We start from the raw sequence: 21325 nt of genomic DNA, 5'->3' as shown, positions 1-21325 counted from the left end.
TATAGTTGAGTTTATATCATCCTCAAAGTATACGAGAGGTCTAGAATTAAGAACCGCTTCAGATTCTTTCAATAGGGTTTGAAGCTGCATTGTTGTTAACAAGTTCCTTCCGACATTCTTACGGAGTGTTCTTTTTACTAAACCCATTAATCTCTCATAAAACCCTCCCATAGAAGGTGAGAGCTCAACTATGAAGTGTCATTTTATTTTTGCGTTCGATGCATAGCTCTGGACGTCGTCTGCTTGTACAATCTTTTTCAACACATTCTCTAATGTTTTATTAGCTGCCTTGAATTGCAAAGCATTGTCAGAGATTATAATCTCGGGTGATCCTTGTTGAGAGATAAATCTTTTAAATGCCATTAGAAATTCTTCAGTGGTCATATCGTCTACTATCTCTAAATGCATGGCTCTTGTAACCAAACAAGTAAACAGACACACCCACACTTTCTTACAACTGTTTTCTGTTTTGATGAATATTGGACGTAAGTAATCGAGACCGGTTCTCGAGAACGGTATAGATTCTGAAACTCGGGTTTTCGGTAACGGTGGCGTTTGCGGCATTTTGTATGGACCACCTTCTGTGCGTTGACACACTAAACATTTCTTTAGTACAGATTTAAGAGATGCACGACCTCTGATTATCCAGAATGTTTGTCTTAATTTACTCAGGGTCTGTGACACGCCACTGTGTAGTAATTCAGTATGTGCTTTCTGTATCACAACCTCGGTGAAGTAATCTCCCTTTGGTAGTAGTATCGGACGTTTGGCACCAAATGTTAAATCTGAATTTTCGAGGCGTCCATGACATGTCAGTATCCCTTCACCGTCAATATACAAACCTGACTGACGTTGTATGGCACTAGATTTTCCTCTTAATATCGCACTGATAGTATCTAAGTAGTGTTTTGCTAGCAGATGACCTAATGTCTCTGCATTTCTAAGTTCTTCGGACGTGATAACACCCTAGTTTCGTTTTGTCCTACCACGTATGTTACTTATAAATCTTGAAACATATGCTGTCATTCTTATAAGTTTTGAAACAGATGAGAACCGTTCGGCATTGATTCCGTACGGTCCTATTTCTGATTTCACACAAATACTGCTTACATCATGAATTTGAGCTTCCACATCTGTAAGTGTATCGTGTGTATGTTCTGTCCTCTCTATGTTTTTATCATATGAAGGTCATTCTGATTTTGGCAAAGCAAGCCATGTTGGTCCGTGCCACCACTTATCATTATTCTGAAGATTGTGTATATCCATACCACGTGTAGCTATGTCGGCAGGATTTTCAAATGTTCTCACAAATCTAAATTCCACATTCTTGTGTGTTTTGATTTCAGACACTCTGTTTCGGCTAAAGACTGATTGTTCCTTCTTTGAGTCTAGCCAATGCAACACACACTGTGAATCGGTCCACAGAAAACACCTCTTGATGTTTAATTTTAACTGATTCAGCACAAAGTGTAAGCATCGAACCCCAATAAGCATTGCCATGATCTCTAATTTAGGGATAGTCAATAGTTTCACTGGAGCAAGTCTAGCTTTTGACATAACTAATTCAGCTTTGCTTTCGTTCTGTAGCTCTTGATGGAGATATATAGTGCATGCATAAGCTTTTGCTGATGCATCACTGAAACAAGCAAGAACACTGTCACCATCGGAGAAGTTTGGGACCGTTACACAGCGATGTAACTTGATATTGCTGATTTTACTCAAATCACATTTGAGTTTTTGCCATTCAACATTTTCTTCTTTAGAAATTTCATCGTCCCAATCTAATCCTTGACTCCACAAATTCTGAATCATAAGCTTTCCTCTCCACACTGTTGGCGAACACAGCCCAAGCGGATCAAATATTGAGGCAACAGTTTTTAAAACGCTACGTTTGGTTTCTTTCTTTTCTACACTTTGTTCCTCAATACTTTGATTGAAATTGTGTCAGAATTTATATCCCAATTATGTCCAAGTACCTTCATTCCACTTGAATCAGCTCTTTCTTTACTTTGAATTGTAGCATTTACATGACCATTATTTGTTATCCATTCTCTCAAATTTATGGATATATCATTGAATATAGATTTTGCACTTTGATAAAGCCGTGAAGCTTCAGTCTGCGAATTTGTTCCAGTTATTAGATTGTCTACATAGATGTCGTTTTTCAGTTTGTTTGCGATTGGACTGTTGTGTGACTCAAGATAGTACTCCACAGTAGCTCCGAGCAAAAACAGGGATGAAATCACACCAAATGGAACACAACAAAATCTGTATTCAATAAGGTTTTCTTTCTCAGTCATTGGTTTGTCACTACGTTTTATCCACAGGAAACGTGTTACATCTCTTTCACGTGGCTGAAGGCCAATCTGAAGGAAGGCCTTCTCTATATCAGCCACAATACCAATCTTGTATAATCGGAACCTCATCAGTATACCACATAGGTCATGTTACATCACCGAGCCTCTGTAAAGGTTTTCATTTAAACTTTTATGGCTTTGCATTGTTTTTGCAGATGCATCATAAACAATACGCAACTTTGTTGTTGATTTTGTTGGTGTCAATACTGCATGATGAGGGATATAGTGGACAGGACCCAAAGGCATCGACCACACATTAACTTGTTCAATTATCCCTTTTTTTCAGTTGATCCAGTATAACCTCATTACACTTGAGCATCAGGTCAGGTTTATTCTGCAGTTTGGTGACAACAGACTTTCGTAGACCGTATGCTAATTCTCTGTTTACAGGGAGATCTGGTGCGTCACATTTCCACGGCCATTTAACTTAATAGCGGCCTTCAGAAAATGAATTTGTATCTCTGAATATTGTCATAGCCTTTACATCATTTGACAGGTCTGGATTGTCCATTATTCCTATGAATTCCACTTTCCAGAAATCCCCCAAGTTTGGAGTGATAGGTAACTCTTTATCAATGCTGGTAAATGAATTACACTTGGTCATGTTATCTCCATGTGTCAGAATCAGCATGTTTATGTCTTGATTTTCTTGTTTATCTTTCTTTACACGTCTAGGTAATAATCATTACCTAATAACATTTCAATTTCGCACGTTTCATGCTGTTTTGATATTGTATCAGCCAGTTCAATGGTGTTGAGAATCTCACTGGCATTTTCAGAGACATGCCTCTCAACATCAACTTTTTCACCACTCTTTATCTTGATCTGCATTGATGATCTCTTTGTCTTGACATTTTTTGACTTGTCAGAACCAAAAATCATAACATTAATGTTTTCACTACCTTCTGATTTCATGTCGAGCCGCTTTGCTACATAAGATCTTTGTAAACCTGAAGCGAGCAGAATTCTTATTTCTTCTTCTTTACCATTCTGTGGATTATATACCTTTGTTTTAACTGTTTGCATCAATATCATATCCGAGAAATAGGCTAATCCATTTACTGTAGTAGGATTCTGTATGTCTTTATCAGTTCCACATGCATTGACAACATTTGTTGTATCATCAGTCACTTCACCTGATAGATGTGAGCTTGTAGTTGAGTTATTAAACTTTGTTGGACACAGACTTCTATGGTGACTATTTCTTTAACCACAATGTGTACACAGCTTACCTCTTTTACAATCACTGGATTTATGTCCAAGTTTTAGGCAGATGTAACAGCGACCTTTTAACACTCTCTTTCTTTCTTCAATTGTTCTATACTTTGGACATTCGTCACTCTAATGTTGTTTTTCACAATATCTACAGAGTGTAGAATAGTCTTTATTTGAGTTGTTGTTTGTGCGTATCTCTGCCCATCATTTGAAACGTGAGCTTCGCCTGAAGCTACTTGGATTCTTTCATTTTGGGACATTCTCTTGGGACCGAACGTACTAGTAGGTCTTTTATGTCCAAAGCTTGATATTGGTCCATGAGCTTGTTTCTTAAAGTCAGAATTGGGGTTTCCTTGTGTACCACCGTTGGTCGGTTTATTTTTATTTTTGTCCATGCTATTCTTTTTCTCACTTCTTTCTCTTGCAACAATATATGCATTCAACTTTGACGAAATGTCCAAGAGTTGTCGTCAGTATTAGATAGTTCAAGCTGTAGTAAGACAGGTTCCGGTAGTTTTTCCCGAATCATAGAGATAAAAACCTCTTGATTGATATCTTTGTGTAGTACATCTAAACTACAAAGATGTTTCTCTACCGTATCAATAAAATATCGTCAACTTTGGGCATTGTTAGAAGCACTTTGTATATTGATCGACTTTCTATAGGGTAGTTAATCGACCACTTCTTGTGTATTGCCGACCCGTTCACACAATAAGTTGATAGCTACGTGTTAATTAGCACCTGATACTTCTAAACCGGATATAGCATATCTTGCTTCTCCGTATAATTTACCACGTAAATAGTTTAACTTCTGGACATCTGGTATGTTCTTATTAGTGTGTACAGATGTATTGAATGTGTCCCAAAATTCTCCCCATTTCAATTTGTCACCATTGATTGGAATCATGTCCAGTTTAGGCAATTTCACAGTCATGGTTTTCTCTAACTCTTTCTTCTCTTGTCTATCAAAATACTAATGTTGCCTTGACACTGGTTCATTCTGTTGATTGATTTGATTTACAACAAGATTCTGAAATTCGTGTTACATTTCAATCATCTCTTTATAATCGGGAGACGGGGCATGCACGTTTGATTTTTTTTCAGACATAATTTTTTCTCTCAGACTTGCAAAGCGAAATTGCAAATCTGAGGCTTCAGAAATTAAATCTGTATCTTCCTCTGCAATAGCTTGCAATTGTTCTGAGTTCTCCGGATCATTCTCGAATAAAACCTCAGCTAACTTCACTATTTGCATTTCAAGTCTTTTTATATAACTTTGTATTTTCTTAACGAATGTTTCAATGGAATGCAATGCATCATCCTTTTCCATATCATGGATGCTATATTGAATGAAATGTTTACGCTTCTGAACATCTTCCCTGAGTATGTTCCTGTATCTAGTTCGCACGCCTTTTACATACGGAATTGAAGCCACCTTTGTTTTTCACGGGTTCCGGCGCCAATCAATGTCGTGAATATCATTTTTATCCCTTTTAGTTTAATTATTCAGACAATGAACAAACACAACTTTTGATATTAATTTACTTATTTTATTTTAACTCCAATTTTAACTTATTTCAAACAAATAATAGCATTTTATTTTACTCACAAGATATATCCAACACAAACTTACATATCGCGTAGGCCCATACAATTCACTTTTTATCAATAATCTTTCTCAAAAGTTTCGTTTATTTATATAGCACAAATAGAACAATAGAACAATAGTATAATACAAAATTACGTGGAAATGCGTCGCCGTCGGGGAGGCAGAACAATAGGGATTAAAATATTTGAGTGAGACTCTAGAAAATATCGTGAACAGTGGCAACGTCGGGAACTTTTAACAATAGAACTTTGGGTTACGTGAATACAATTTCAGTAGAAGCAAAGAATAACTCATGCAATGTACGATATATAAAGCCGACGGTAAAACTATACAACTGAACTAAATTACACGCACAAAAAATAAATAGAAATGTAAAAAATATCGCTAAATTCGCGACACCTTGTTTTAGTTCTGTAGTCAAACAGCTTGTGTAACTGAAAAATTATGATTGAATTAAAAATCTTATCTCTTAATTGCAGAGGCTTACATGGTATTAAGAAAAGGCTTCAAGTATTTCAGTACATAAAAGATACAAATGTGATATTTACTGTCTTCAAGACACACATTTTCTACTCAGTCAATTTAACACCAATTATACTCAGTGGAATGCGGAATATTTTTTAAGTTGTTCTTCTTCAAATTCTAGGGGAGTTGCAATATGTTTCTCAAAGTCACTTGATTACAAAATACATAAAAGTATAGTTGATGATTTTGGAAATTATGTCATTCTGAACTTATCTGTTGGAGAAATAAGATTTACTTTAGTATCATTATATGGACCGAACTCCAACAATTCGTCCTTCTATGAGAACATTTTCAAGGTCATTATAATATAGGAAACGACTCGTATTGCATTTGTGGTGATTTTAATTTGGTGCAAAATCCTGATTTAGATTATTATAACTATAAAAATATAAATAAAAAAAAGCAAGATCAACTAATTTGAAACACATGGAAGAAAAAGCTCTAATTGATCCTTTTAGGGAACTCCAACCAGATATAAAGCGATATACTTGGCGAAAGGCTTACCCACTGCAACAAGCTAGACTCGAATTCTTTCTTTTATCTTCTTTTATGTTACCATACTGTGAAAATGTTTTTACCAAACTAGTTTTCAGTCTGATCGTTCGATCATTATAATGCATTTACAATTTAGTGATTTTAAGCATGGTAAAAGGCTTTTGAAACATAACAATTCTCTACTTAAAGATATTCAATATGTTAATGAAATAAATGAAAAATTTGAAGACGTTAAAAAACAATATGCCATACCTGTTTATAATTTTGAAACTCTTGAAAGTGTTCCGAACGAGGATATAAATTTGTAATAAACGATCAGTTTTTTTAGAAACTTTATTAATGATAATAAGAGGTAAATCCATATCCTATGCTTCTAATAAGAAAAAAGCAAGTAATTAATTGAGATTGATTGATTGATTTTCTTTAGACTTGGCGGTCAAGGATAACCTACGAAAGTGCAGGCACTTATTTCCGATAGGGTCCTTACCTCAACAGACTCTAGAGACAGCTATGAGATACAAGGGAATCCGGGAATCAGTCCCTAGCTTTTATTGAATAGATCCCTTGGTTCTTTTACATGCCCAGTGTAAAGCACTGATACTTGCGTGGATTACCTGAGTTTCTTACCAGTAAACCTCTAGGTAGGTGGAAAACACTGAAAGTGTCTCTGAAAATTCCCGAGGGTGTTACCCAGGATAGAACCCGGAATCTCCGGAGTGACAGTCAGTGGTCTAACCAGCTGAGCTATCGCTCCACCTTAATATCATGAAAGATATTAAAATGCTTGAAAAATCAGAAACTATTCAAAATAATGAAAAACTCGAACAGCTGTATAACGAATTGAATATTATACAAGAAAATAAGTTTCAAAGTTACATGTTAAGATCAAAAGTGGACTGGGTATTTGATGGAGAGAAACCAAGTACATTATGAAATAATCTTGAAAAAAGAAATTATGCTAATAAATGTATTACAAAAATCATGAAAAATGATGGCACTTTAATAACAAAACAAGAAGAACTCTTAAACGAAACCGCACATTTTTAGAAGATAATACTTTTTTAAACTTTGTTAATGATATAAACATTCCATCATCACCAAATACAGTGTCAAAATTGCTTGAGGGTAAAATCAGACTAAATAAAGCATCTATCGTGTTAAAGAATATAAAAATAATAAACTTCCAGGCTCATCTGGCTTTTCAGCAGAGTTTTATAAATGTTTTTGGAACAAAATTGGTATATTTGTTTGCAGGGCTATAAACCATGCTTTTATATTTGGATTTTATCTGTAACACAAACACTAGGTATAATAACATGTATCCCTAAAGGGGATATTTTTTTTTAAAAAATTGGCGACCGATAACATTGCTAAACACAATTTATAAAATTTGATCTGAATGTATAGCAAATTGAATTAAAATATATTTAGACAAACTTATTAACGACCAAACAGGATTTATAAAAGGAAGATTTATAGGAGAAAACGTAAGACTAATTTATGATATAATGCAATATACAGAAGAGAATAACATATCTGGGCTTTTACTCCTGGTTGATTTCGAAAAGGCTTTTGATTCTTTATCTTGGGCTTTTCTTTAGATAAAATGTTGTCACTTTTTAATTTTGGAGAAGACATCAAAAGATGGTTTAGTATTTACTATAAAGATGGAATTTCAGCAATATGTCAAAATGAATTGTCATCAAAGTTCTTAAGCATTCAGCGTTGGTGTCGGCAGGGTGATCCTTTAAGTTGTTATATTTTTATTTTATGTACGAAAAAACTTTTGACACATTGTCCACATTTACTATTATTTCAGGTTTGAAAGTTAATTTTGACAAAACGAAAGTAGTCTGGATTGGAAAAGAAAAATATAGCGCAACTAGTATAAAATCAAAATGGAAATTATATTATAATCATGCTTGACTTCAAGTTCCACGTAGATTTATCAAAATCTAATAGATATAAATAAATTGTTAAATTGTGGCTCTCATTATACCCAGAAACCATTGCGAAATCCTGTAAAAACTTATTTTGGAAAGATACTTTAAATGCTTTTGTTCAATTATGTAAAAAAATATTCCATGTTCTGGTAAATTGTTGGAATATTCATTATTTTATAACCCAAAGATATTAATTGGTAAAAAAGTATATTTTTAAAGTCATGGTATAATGCTTGTGTTCAGTGTATAGGTGACTTGTTTAACATGAATGTGAATTTATATAAGATCAATGAATTCAATAAAATTTATAATTTGAGTGCTATTTTTTTGCATTTTCAAGACATATGTAACGCAGATGTTAAATATCTTAAAAGTGCTGGTTATTATGTTAGTAGTTTTAAAAATGTTTCCAATCCTTATATTCCACCAAAACTATCTCCAATTTTAAAAAATGGTCAAAGGTTCACAGCCGATGCATAATATATTAAAATCAAATAACTGTACAGCTGTTTGTAAATTTAAATGGGAACAAACACTTAATACTAAATTTTAAGATAAAGAATGGTACAAAATTTTTTCACTTATATTTGAAACCACTAAAAAAAACGAATTTACAATGGTTTCAATACAGAATTGTACACAGAATACTTGGCACAAATGAACTTTGTATCAGATGCAATACAAAGATAATCCAGACTGCAGTTTTTGCAAGAAAAATGCTGAAAGCTTAGAACACCTCTTTTGTGACTGTGAAATTGTTTCCGATATGATTCATGGTTTTTTAAATATACTCATTTGCATTTGACAAGAATTCAGTTTCTTTTCGGCATACGAAATGCAGATTATGAAACTAATTGTTTTTGTATAGAAGTATATATATTCTTGTGAAATGAATTTAAAAAGACTGTCTTTAGAGGTTGCTAAGCGTTATAGCAAGTACCAATACCAAATCGAACGAGAAACACAAAAAATAATTAACATGGTAGATATTTTTGACAAACATTGCGATAGTTTGAAATATATTTTCATTTTATGATAAGTATGTGAATGTGGACATTGTCTTATTGATAAGTATTATTATTTATGAATACAGTATGACTAGAAAAAGTTTACATTTGTTAGACTACAGGCTTCAAAACTATATACAGAAATGTTTAGAGAGATTAATCACAGGCATCTTTTTTTCTAATGATCTTTGTGTGTTTCTTCGTTTGATTTATATATATGTGTGTCTTTGTTTGTATGTATGTTTGTTTGGATATATTTATCTGTTTTCAAAATAAACGGGGTAACCCTTTAAGGGCCTCAAAAAAATGTTGGTCATGACAGTATGTAAAGGTCGAAACTTTTTGACGCACAACATAGTGATCTTTTAATTGCATTTTTCTTCAAAAAGGTTTTGCTCAAGAATGAACTTTCTGAAGTTACTGCTGGTTACTATGAAAAAAGGTGTCGTGATGAGGAAATGGATCCCCCTGAATGTCAAAGCTAATGAAGATTGGTCAATTTGAGGTTGGTTCGTGAAACTCCAATGTCAGGTCATTTAGGTATCAATAAAACTTACCATAAGATCCTGAATCATATCTCTTGGCCAGGATTGAAATCAGATGTGACTCGATACTATAACTCGTGTCACACTTGTTAATTGCTAAGCCAAATCAGACAATACATAAGGCACAGTTACATCCCATTCCTGTTAAAGAACCATTTAGTAGGAATTTTATAGATTGTGTAAGACCGTTGCCAAACACTTAGTCAGAAAACGAGTATATTCTGACAATAGTGTGTGCTTCTATTCGTTTTCAGAGGCTATAGTTTTTAGAAGTATAAAGGCCAAGAACATTGTTAATGCCTTAGTCAAGTTTTTCACCTTTGTAGGTCTTCTAAAATATGACCAGTCAGACCAGAGTTCGAATTGGATGTCTTATTGGATGCCCTATTCCAACAGGTCATGCATGAGTTAGGAATCAAGCAATTTAGATCATTGGCTCATCATCCTTAGATCCAATGTGTTCCAAGAAAATTTGAAAAATACGATTAGAACATATTCTTTTGACACTGAAACGAATTGGGATGAAGGTATTCCATTGCTCCTGTTTGCTGCAAGAGAGTCTGTAAAAGAATCCCTAGGTTTCAGAGAAACTCTTGTCTGAAGATTATTCACCTGTAAATTTACTGAAGTATGTCTCAGATTTTAGAAACAGGTTATTTAGAGCTTGTGAGTTTACGAGAAAAAACGTCAAAGCAACTCAAACCAAAATGAAACTTAGATATGACGATAATACTAAATTAAGGTCGTTTCGGCTTTTTGATAAAGTTCATGCACTTTTGTCTATTGATAATAATCCGTTACACGCTAGATATTTTGGTTCTTACATTGTTGATTAGAAAATGAGTGATCTTAATTATGTTATCTTAAGACATGGGAGTCGAAAAGAAAAGCATATGTGTACATCAATATGCTTAAGAAATACATAAATAGAGATTCTGAGAATATTTTTATGTTGGTTTAAGTGACTCATCCTGTCTTGTACGAACAAAACGCAATTGATATTGATGAATGTGAAAATATGACAAAACAGATCATTGTACACCAAAACTTGAAAAAACTGACATTCTGAAGAATACGAGAGATGATCAAAAATTAACCTGAGTTTGTGGATGATTCTTTACCTGTTAAATGCATTCACATAAAAATACACAGAACATAAATCGGAATCTATCCGCTTAATGATACAAAAATATCAACAAGAAATATTAAAAAATGAAAAAGTTATGCTGTTATTGTCATGTACATGTAAAGTTATGCGGCGCACGGTATAACATAAAAAATGACGTTAACGACGTCACAAGCGTATTGTTTTTAATGGAGCAGTTTTTTACTCATTCACGAAGAAGGCCAGTACGTATTCCACATGTTGTTGATGGTGGCGGATGGACTGCCTTTATATATCTATGTACAAAATATGATAAACAATGTCAACAAGAAAAGGCGGCGTTCAATGAACGTAACCCCCACCCGACCAAGTAACAAGAGCCAGTGGCAAGGAGCCCAAGAGGGCCCAAACAAAACAGGACAGGGCAAAAGGCAGAGCATGGGCAGGCTAACCACTAAAATTATAAATAATTAGTAACTGATAAGGAACTAAAAGAAAACAAATAAATGATTGAACAACAGGCCCACAAAGTCAAAGGGCAAAGGGGAAGGGGACAAGAGACCCGGGGGAGGGAGGGGATAAATAAAATAAATAAAAACCAGGGGTAAATGGGAAGATACTTACCGTAGACGAGAAAACAACAAGGGACACAAGTGTCACCAAAACAGTATGAAACAACATTTACATACATCTGAGGAACACAGAGTTGTGCCGCCTTGGAACGGTCAGCAGCAAAAATACTAATGGGGAGTTTAAACCAGTTAATGATACAAGTCGGTATCATATTGTATTGTATTAGAATGAATGATGATAAGAGCTCCTGTAATGTCGCAATGTTCCGTTCTTACCTACTGTCAAATGATTGCTGGTTTAATCACACATGCGATAAACTATATTATGTCTTTCATGGATATAATGTTTCTGAATGATAATGTATCATTATATACATTCGGGAAAATTAAGAAATAATATAACTAAGAACAAAATTGCCATTTCTTTTAAACAAATAAAACGCATGGCCGATTTCAAACACTGACTGTTTAATTGTTGACACAATTTCTCCATTAAACTCTTACTTAAAATAATAAAATAATGTATACAAATGTAAACCAAAAGTATAATATATGTTATTAATACATAAGCAATTATCATTTCAAAATCCTTAGTGTTGACTGAACCGTCCCTTAGCTACTGTGGAACATAGTTGAAAATTATAGTTGAACATTTCCGCAGTCAATTGACTGTCATTTTATAACGTTTCGGCGATTGACGTCACCAACGTTCTTGAAAATTTCTTCTTTTTTTTGCCTCTCCCTTACTTGTTTTTCATTTCTCTATTACCCTTTCTTAATCCTTTATGCTAATCAAAAAACTATGTTGTGGCTTTTTGGATTTTTCCCCATGTAGCCATAATCTTTTTCTACGATTTAAATAGTTTCTCGCCTTACTTTGGCAATTTTCTCTTATTGATCGATTTTCGACACGTTCCGACGACATACTTTTAACGCGAGTTTTTCTTTAGCAAGTGACGTTTGAACTGTGATTGCAATTATAAAGATTTAAATGAAGTCATGTTTTCTGACAACGTCAAAGATATGGCTCATGACGTGTTGGTATATTTTGAAATCTAAAAGCGCCATATTGTAAAATATACGCATCATAAAGCGCCTGATGTCAGCGCAAATTTACGCACTGCGCCGGGTGTGCGTTACCATGGTTTTTTAATTCGCTGTCATGTACAAGCTATTTGCGTTATCAGATTAGATATATCATCAGTTTTTAGGTATTTTTTCCAATTAAGTGTGATATATAACAATAATTGATAGGATGAAAATTCTTCAATTGACAGTCACAGTCCGGTTTATTTTTGATCATCCCTAGTAGAGACCAGAAATTTGTTCACCTTAAACCGTCACAGCAGAAACAACTTAAAGAGCTGAGCTATGAGTTCAAACAGTTTCCAGATATTCCATCACGAACTGATAAGATATACCAAAACGTCGTTTTAGAAAATGACACGTCAGTAAAGCAAAATCCATACAGGATGATTGCATAGATAAAGTTTGAAAAGCAAAATATGTAACTAAATTTTGTGAATTTGTGACTCCGAATGGGCTTTAGCAGTTTTAAGTAATGCATTTCGAAGAATACACCAGCTACGATTCAACGGCGGATCAGTTTGGTTATCAATGCGACGATGTCATCATTCATTCTGACGGTACATTCGAAGAACATCTTCAAAGCATTCTTCAAGCGCCTGAGCAACGCCAAGCTAACAATCAACCTCGCGAAAAGTGAATTTTGCCAAGCAACATTGACATTTGTAGGACATAAGTTGGAACAGGATCATGTGAAACCAGTTGATGCTAAAGTACAAGCTATTAAGGATTTTCCTGTACCTACATGTAAGAGACAATTGATGGGAGTTTTTGGTATGGCTGGTTATTACCGAATGTTTTGCAAATACTTTTTTGTTATTGCTTAGCCATTGACAAATTTGCTAAAGAAAAGTTTCAGATTTGTTTTAACCAATGAGCATCAGATTGCATTTGAAAGATTAAACGCCATACTGAAAAACTCACCACTTCTCAAAGCTCCAGACTTTGACAAAAGTTTAAAATTAGCTGTAGGTGGCTGGGATAATCGGGCTGGTGCTGTGTTAATTCAAGAAGACAACAATATTGTTCACCAACCATTTTGATTCTTTCCTAAGAAGTTTAACAAACAACAGAAAAGTACTCTGCAATAGAGAAGAAGTGTTTAGCTCTTATACTTGCGATTCAACATTTTGAAGTTAACGTATCTTCTTCGAGATACCAATTGTTGTTTTAAGTGACATAAATGCCCTCAAGGTTTTGCATAAAGTAAAAAATAGGAACCAGAGATTGTTTAGGTGGAATTTATGTTACAAGAGTATGGTCTTGACATAAGACATGTTAGGGGCAAATATGAAATTATTCCTGATGCTTTATCCAGTCGCCAGCCGTGTGTAATATACTATGTTAATTGCCTTCTGGCAATTTAAAAGGTTAATTTCATTAATCTTTTTCTTAAGGATTGGAGGTGTTATGTTTTTTGGCTTTATTATACGAGGGACGGTCAGAAAATATCCGGACTTTACATGCTCCTCTCTTTCCACGTGCAGCTATATACACACATTATATATTGGTGAAAACTACATTCATTCGCCAATAACGTGGTCAGTTTATTTTCAATGATAGTTGTGTATATACAGTATTTTGCCCTCTGATATATGATAGGTGTTTCGTCTATCATGGACCTTTTGTTAGCGGAACAACGCTCTGTAATAAAGTTTCTGATTGCAGACGGTGAAAAGCCCTGCCACATCTTTCAGAGGCTTAAAAAAAGATTTTCTGATAAATGTGTATCACGTTCAACCTTCTACAACTGGGTTTCTCAGTTTCGTGAAGGCAGAACAAATGTTTGTGACAGGCCTAGGACTGGGCGGCCAGCTGAGGCGGTGACCCCAACAATGGTAGCAAATGTTAAAGCTTTTGTCAACAAAAATCATCGAGTAACTTTGGAGGAGGTAGCCAACAAATTTAGCATCGGTAAGGCACCGGCACACAAGATTTTACACGAACACCTAGGCATGAGCAAGGTAAGTGCCAGGTGGGTGTCTAGACAGCTGTCCGCAGATCAAAAGGCAACCAGAGTAACCAATGCAAAAGAACACTTAAGTCGTTTTAATCGTGAAGGAGATAAGTTTTTGAACCGCATTATCACTGGAGATGAGATAGGGGTTCATTATAGCGAACCTGAGACAAAGCTCAGTCAAAGCAGTGGAAACGAGCTGGTTCCCCACCTCCTAAAAAGTTTAAGCTGTCTCCTTCGGCTGGCAAAGTCATGCTTGTTGCCTTTTGGGATTCACGAGGAATGATACTTACTCATTTCATGCCAAAAGGTCAAACTGTCACCGCCAAGTACTATTCTGAAGAAATTCAGAAAAATCTCAGAGAAAAGCTGAAGCAAATGGGTCCCAGGTTAGCACAGAAAAATGTTCTCCTTCTTCACGATAACGCCCCTTCCCATACCGCCCCAACTACAGTGTAGGTTATCAACTCTTACAAATGGCAATTGTTGTCTCACTCTCTCATAGCTCAGACCTCGCCCCCTGTGACTTTTATTTGTTTCCAGAACTGAAAAAAAATGCTTGCTGGAAAGAAATATAAGACAAGGGTGGCTTTGATATCTGCTGTTACACAGTACCTAAAACATAGGTCTACGTCATGGTTCACAGTGGGAATAAAAAAGCTCCAACAAAGATGGCAAAAGTGCGTAGACGTAGGTGGAGAATATTTTGGAAAAGAATAGAAAGATTTTTTAAAAAATGTTGAATTATTTTCGAGAACGAGTCAAAAGTCCGGATATTTTCTGACTTCCCCTCGTAAATGTGTTTAGTATCGATATCCTGAATAGCTCAGTAGGTAGAGCTCAGGACTGATAATCTCGGGATCGTTAACCCTAACCTTAGATTTTGTAATTCTGTGTGAGTAGTGTTTTTCTTGCGCTGCGCGCCTTTTATGAATGAATTGCGTTCTTAGGATGACGTCACTTAACCGTCGTGAATGAAGTTGTACGTTCATACGCTATATAAGAAAAAAGTGCGTAATGAGAATATCAGTTTTCGTAATTTCTGTTCTGTAAATAATTGATATGCAATGTGCAAGAAAAAGAATCGAACACCGGTTTTTGGTACTGACGGGAATATTTTGCTCTCGGGTAACTGTTTAGCGAAAACTCGGCAGAGCCTCGTTACCGCCGTAAACAGTCACCCTCGAGCTAGATATTCCGGTCTGTACCGGCAGCCGGTGTAAGATTCTAATATGGATATGTTGTGATATTCTGTTGTGGACATTAGACTTCTGTTAAATTTGAGTGTTGAACAATAAAATTTAGGACTGTGAGTTAAAATTCAAGAACATTTGTTAAAAACTTTAATTTAGTAAGTTTTGTATTTCTGTAAATAACTGTCTTTCCTTTATTAAGTATTGAAAATATGTTGCTGTGGTATCATCCCTGTTGTGTTTAGTTCGTAACACGTTTTATATAATATCAGCATATTTACTTTCAAAGGAATTATTTTGTGAGACTAAAACATGGACAGTTTGTTTATTCAAACGCAAAATATGATGCTTGATATAGGCGTGAAGCTAAAACTTTTCATGCCGGGTTAGTGAAATAAATAATCATCGTCGTGGTAAAATTCGTATGGTTGTCTCAATCCGGCCTTTAAAATGTCACTTGTCTATTTCAATGATTAAGTAGTTTTATTACATGCTTCTCGGTGGTTTATAGAAATATATCAGTGATATAAAACTGGTAATTTCACTGTTTTGAATTTAAGCCCCTTACGTTGTTTCCGTGAAATACCAGCGTGCACAGAACTGGGTACCAACTTAATGACGTGACGTCGTAATTGACGTCACGTTGTATTATTATTTGGCGCGCTTTTCATTCAGTTTTAGGTTTAATGTCTTTTTAAAACGTTTCTTTGCATATAATAAAAAGAAAATTTGTTTAGTTTAGTGTAAGATCGAAATATATTTCACCTTGTGAACACCAAAAGTTCATATTTCACTCGTGGCTGCGCCACTCGTGAAAAATACCTTTTGGTGCTCACTCGGTGAAATATATTCCGATCTTACACTGAACTAAACAAATATCCTCTATTTTATGTTCAATGCGAATGGATTTTCATAAGTTTAAAAGGTAATTCTGGCAGGTTTTTAAATATAAATAGTCTTTACAGTTCGCGCCAGTATTTTGCGAAATGAAAATACCTTAGATACTTAGATTGCTTAGATATCGCTTTAACCTCTTTGAAGTTTAATTACTAATGAAGGGGTGTAAATTACCAGGTACACAAGTGGTAATTGAAACAGTTTATTTTCAAACTTTCATTAACCATGTATCAATTGATTATTGCAACACTTAATTTTCAAACTAACAATCCTATCATTTAATTACAATTTCTAGAATAATCACACATGTTTATATACATCTGTGCCTTTGCAATTCTCTTGTAAATTTGTTGTGATTATTGCTTCTGAGGGATCACTTTGTCTCCAGATTTTTTAAGATGTAGTGTAAAAAGGGAAATATCCTTAAGAGGATATATGTAAATACAATGTAAATCTATTATCACTATTAACATTTATTTATGAACATTTACAACAACTTTGCATTGAATCCTTTCATAACAAAAAACCATGTGACGTGAATTTTGAAGAATAAATATGGAAAAAAATTGTTTCAAAGTTAAAAGTATAAAGAAATAAAAACTGTTTTATATGGCAATAAACGTTTAATCCTTGTCATGACTTCATCTATATATTATCGCTTGTCTTGAATTATTTGAAAATGTATCAAATAGACTAATAAGTAAAATACTCTGATACTAATATTAAGAACAGAAAGTTTATAAATCATTTGGAAATAGTTAGAGCAACATAGACAAATTTCAAACTTAAATTGCATTTTTGTTTGCGATGTTACCACAAAGCCATATACAAGCAATTATTATTATTATTTTAATCTCGGTAATTTTATGCTTGAAGTAAATTGAGGTTAGAACTTAGTGAGTATTTAAAATAATTTGTGCAATTTAAAAAAGAGGGTACAGTTAAGTTAACGTTGTAGCGTTCTACTAACATATTTGAATATATTGATACTATAGTTGCAAAAATCAATACTACATTAATAAATTATAATGCGTATACTTTTTTAAAATACTGCTTTACGTCATATAATTGTGAGAAAATCTACTTTTTATGCCATCCGCGCGTCCCGCCATCTTGAATTTATTGCTGATTAACAAAATCACAATGCAAAGTTTCACGGCAATTGATCCTGTCATAACCCTTACTTAGTTTATAAAATGCAATTATCAAAATTATCAATAAAAATACGATATTTATCAGAATTTGGATGTCTCATCATTTCTCTCCTACAAATTTTCCGATCTGTGATGCCCACGCGACATGATTTCAGATTCACCATAGCTTCCGATCCTTGTATATGACTTCTCTACGGAAGTCAAGTAAGATACATCGATTCCATCACAAAGGTTTTGCGTACAATCTAAATGATTTACTATTTCACTTGTCCTGTGCTATATTTCCCTGCCCTCGTCTTTAATGTGCTATGTTCCTTGAACGTTTAATTTTTATATATATCATCACACGTGTTACTATTACACGGATTAAAATCTAGATGAAAACTAAAATAATTTTTTTTTGAAAGATTAACATCAAAAAGAAGCAAAATATGTTCTGTGGCCTTCAGATTTTTAAAAGGTAAACTATGTTGCTTTAAGGTTAATCGTTTTGTCTTATTGTCAAATCAAAATAATTTATGGAGAAGACAAAATTTGCCATAAATAAATTACATAAACAGTAAAATAATTCGATACTACACTCTAATCTACCGGCTCTGTATGTAAAAATTAAAACGGACGATTTGTTTCCCCGATCTTTTTTTTTAGAAACGAACGTTACTGGCGCGCTATAGATATCTCTCGGGATGCTGTTTTTAAGAAGGTTTAACAGTGATATGATGCACTTGTTCGAAGATAGAATTACTGATATACTTTTACTGATATACCTCGTTTGAAAAATACGAAATTGTTTGTTCAGCATAAATAAAAGCTGAAGGCCGCTTTAATGTTAAACAGAAAAAATATCGTGAAGTACATTTTGATTCGAATTTTTACCAACAGGGTGTTATTTTGGAGCCGATGAAGAATGTTGTAATAAAGGATACTCTTATGCCGAAGTATTGCTTGACGAAAATGATATGACAGAACCTAACGTTCGTTGTTATGCAAAAGCAAGGAAAATGGCAGAAACAAAAACTCTTCCTGTAAGATGCATTTTGGCATATCTTAAGACGTGCACTGAGACACTTCATTTCTTTATGTCAGGTAACATATATGTATATTTTTACCTAATTCTAAGTTATAACTATTCATTGCTGTACATACATGTAAGAACATGTTTTTTACACTTTTTAGTTTTACTTGTATGCAGGTTTATTGTTCTGAATTTTTTCAGGAAAAAATACGGACATACTTTCTAAATCATTAGACGACGAAAACGAGTATTCAACGGACATTAAGAGTTTATCAAAAAATTACATTTATCCAGTGTTGAGATCTGATTTTCGGGAGTCCTGGCTTTTCATAGTTGAAAACCTTGGCACGTAAGGTCATTTCTTTATTGTTAAAATGAATTATGCAAAGATTTATCATTAGATATATTGCTTTAATGCTGTGTCGTTGGTGCAATTTCGTTTGCCATCCATTAGAAAAAACTCAAATGTTATTTTTTATTTCCTCGCTTTAATTCGGTTTGGTTTAGAGTAACATAAAATTCTATGATCGTTCGTCTATTCAAAAAAAAAAAGAAATTATTAAAAAATCATTATGGGAACACATTAAATGGAATAATTTTACTTTCCATCCTTAAAACACATTTTAATTGGAACAATCACGACTTAATAGCTTCTTCCTCATTCTACACCACATCTACACAATAAATGAATTCTTATGTGTTTACATTTATGTAACTAGTATGTGAACCATTGTAGTCAACAATATCCTTGTTTAACACAGTTACTTAAATAACAGTTTTTAATTTTAGAGCAGGAGAAAGGGAAATATCGCCTAAGAAGTACCCGGATTCAATTACAGAGTGGAGGATTGAAGCAATTGGTAAAGTTATTACGTTTCAGAAAATTTTATATTCCATTCCAAAGACAATGATGTTTAATATGGTGTCCTCATTGTTGTTTTTGTTTAGCTTTACTATCAGAGCTGGTATCATTTTAATATCATTTAGATACAAAACATTAAACGTATCAGAAAGAAAAAATATAATAATTTAATTGTATCATGGTTGAATTATATGTTTGTGATGCGCTGTATCCGTATTTTTTATACATCAAACATTTTTAAATCGGCACTTACTTATCAACAGGAACAACCTTACATTGTTTTATCACATACCCGGGTCGCTTTTGCGACTCCGTAAAAATTGTATTGCACGGCAGTGGGGATATATTTTGACGTGACGTCATTTGCGTGATACAAACCTTGTCAAGACGCGTTAAATGTTAGCGTTACATTATAGGCGCGTCAATGAAAAATTATTCTTTTTCTCTTTTAACGGTCTTTAGATTTGGTATTGAACTCATCAGAGGCTCGCACGATATAATTTTATTCAACTCGTTCAATAAGTTCAGTATTGAACTTACACTCATTCAATATCCTTTATATCAAAATTTAAGTTTGTTTACACGATTTCATATGGCAAAAACAATTTTTACATACCGATCCAGTCAAAAGTAATTCGCAACATTGATTATTTTAAAAGAATGTCTTCACTTTCGCTCGAGTGTTCTTTTTCAAGCGACAGCAAAAATAATTATTCTATTTCAACGGGTTCTAACAATTGTATTTCAATGACAATTGCTGTCGTTCAGTTTAAATGCACAAAACAAAGAAACAAATGAGAAACCATGCATGAGGATTTCTAAACAAGGGAATCGTATCAAATACTCACGTCACATGTATTTTATGAAGACTTGAGTACAAAGATAAAAACAAAGAGACGACATGAAATGTTAAAAAGCACCACAGCTTGACGGATTCGGGCGCATAAAAGATGTAACAAACATTTACTCTTACCCTGCTAGATGATGAGCAATTACCATCAGTGAAGAGCCAAGCAAGACGATGAATTCTTGCATACTAGACTGGCGTTTCCGTGAGTTTTATCTATGCCGGAAATTTCATCTGGCATTGGAGGTACCAGATGAGTCTTGTGTCCTACAACAACGTCATTTTAGCGCATTTCATGAATGAGCCTCGTTAAAATTACGTCATTCTAGAATGGAACTATATGCTTAGGATTATGTCATTTCGCCGTTGTTATAAAAGTTGAAAATTCACACGCTATGGTAAGAAAATAGTTATGGCTGAAATGACTTTAATTTTCATGAACAAATATCTTATTGAGATAAACGATTTTAAACATGAAAAATATGGAAGAATACGCAAGAAAAAATATTTCACATATGTTAACGTTTCGGATCAGAATATCCGTCCCTCTGGAACCCTCTCATTGGCGGTAACTCGGCAAGCCTGTTACCGCAATATGAGCGAAGTCCCCTTGGGACGAATATTCCGATCTAAATCGCCACATAAAATAGATATTATTAGTCTGACAAGACTCTATGTCTTAAACTTACTGACTTTTTCATATCCCAAAAATAGATAAATAATGGACAGATATAGAATTGAAATCTGCACAAGTGTGTTTAATACAATTTGCAGGTTAATGCTTAAATATGCACACAAGCATTGTTAACATTTAATTCATAATCCCAACCACTAGGTGTCTATTTGTAACATTTAATTTCATTTTCATTTGACGTTACACCCATGTTAAATCATTATTAACATATGCTTTATGTTTATTAGATAATAGACAATGAACTGAA

The 21325-nt window shown here is 34.0% G+C and overlaps 1 protein-coding gene across 1 annotated transcript in view; it reads left to right on the top strand.

Annotated features, from left to right (window-relative positions):
* Positions 1 to 21325, top strand: part of LOC132718233 (venom factor-like) — a 109051-nt gene that overhangs the window by 39744 nt on the left and 47982 nt on the right. The window contains exons 18-20 of the mRNA XM_060701881.1: positions 18543 to 18746; positions 18877 to 19024; positions 19465 to 19535. Of these exons, the coding sequence (XP_060557864.1) occupies positions 18543 to 18746; positions 18877 to 19024; positions 19465 to 19535 (423 nt within the window). The remainder of the gene's footprint in view (positions 1 to 18542; positions 18747 to 18876; positions 19025 to 19464; positions 19536 to 21325) is intronic.

This window comes from Ruditapes philippinarum, unplaced genomic scaffold (genome assembly GCF_026571515.1).
Source record: "Ruditapes philippinarum isolate M1 unplaced genomic scaffold, ASM2657151v2 ctg1687_1_1_1_1, whole genome shotgun sequence".
In the NCBI taxonomy this organism is placed as follows: Eukaryota; Metazoa; Mollusca; class Bivalvia; order Venerida; family Veneridae; genus Ruditapes; species Ruditapes philippinarum.
This window is presented reverse-complemented; position numbering and strand designations above follow the sequence as displayed.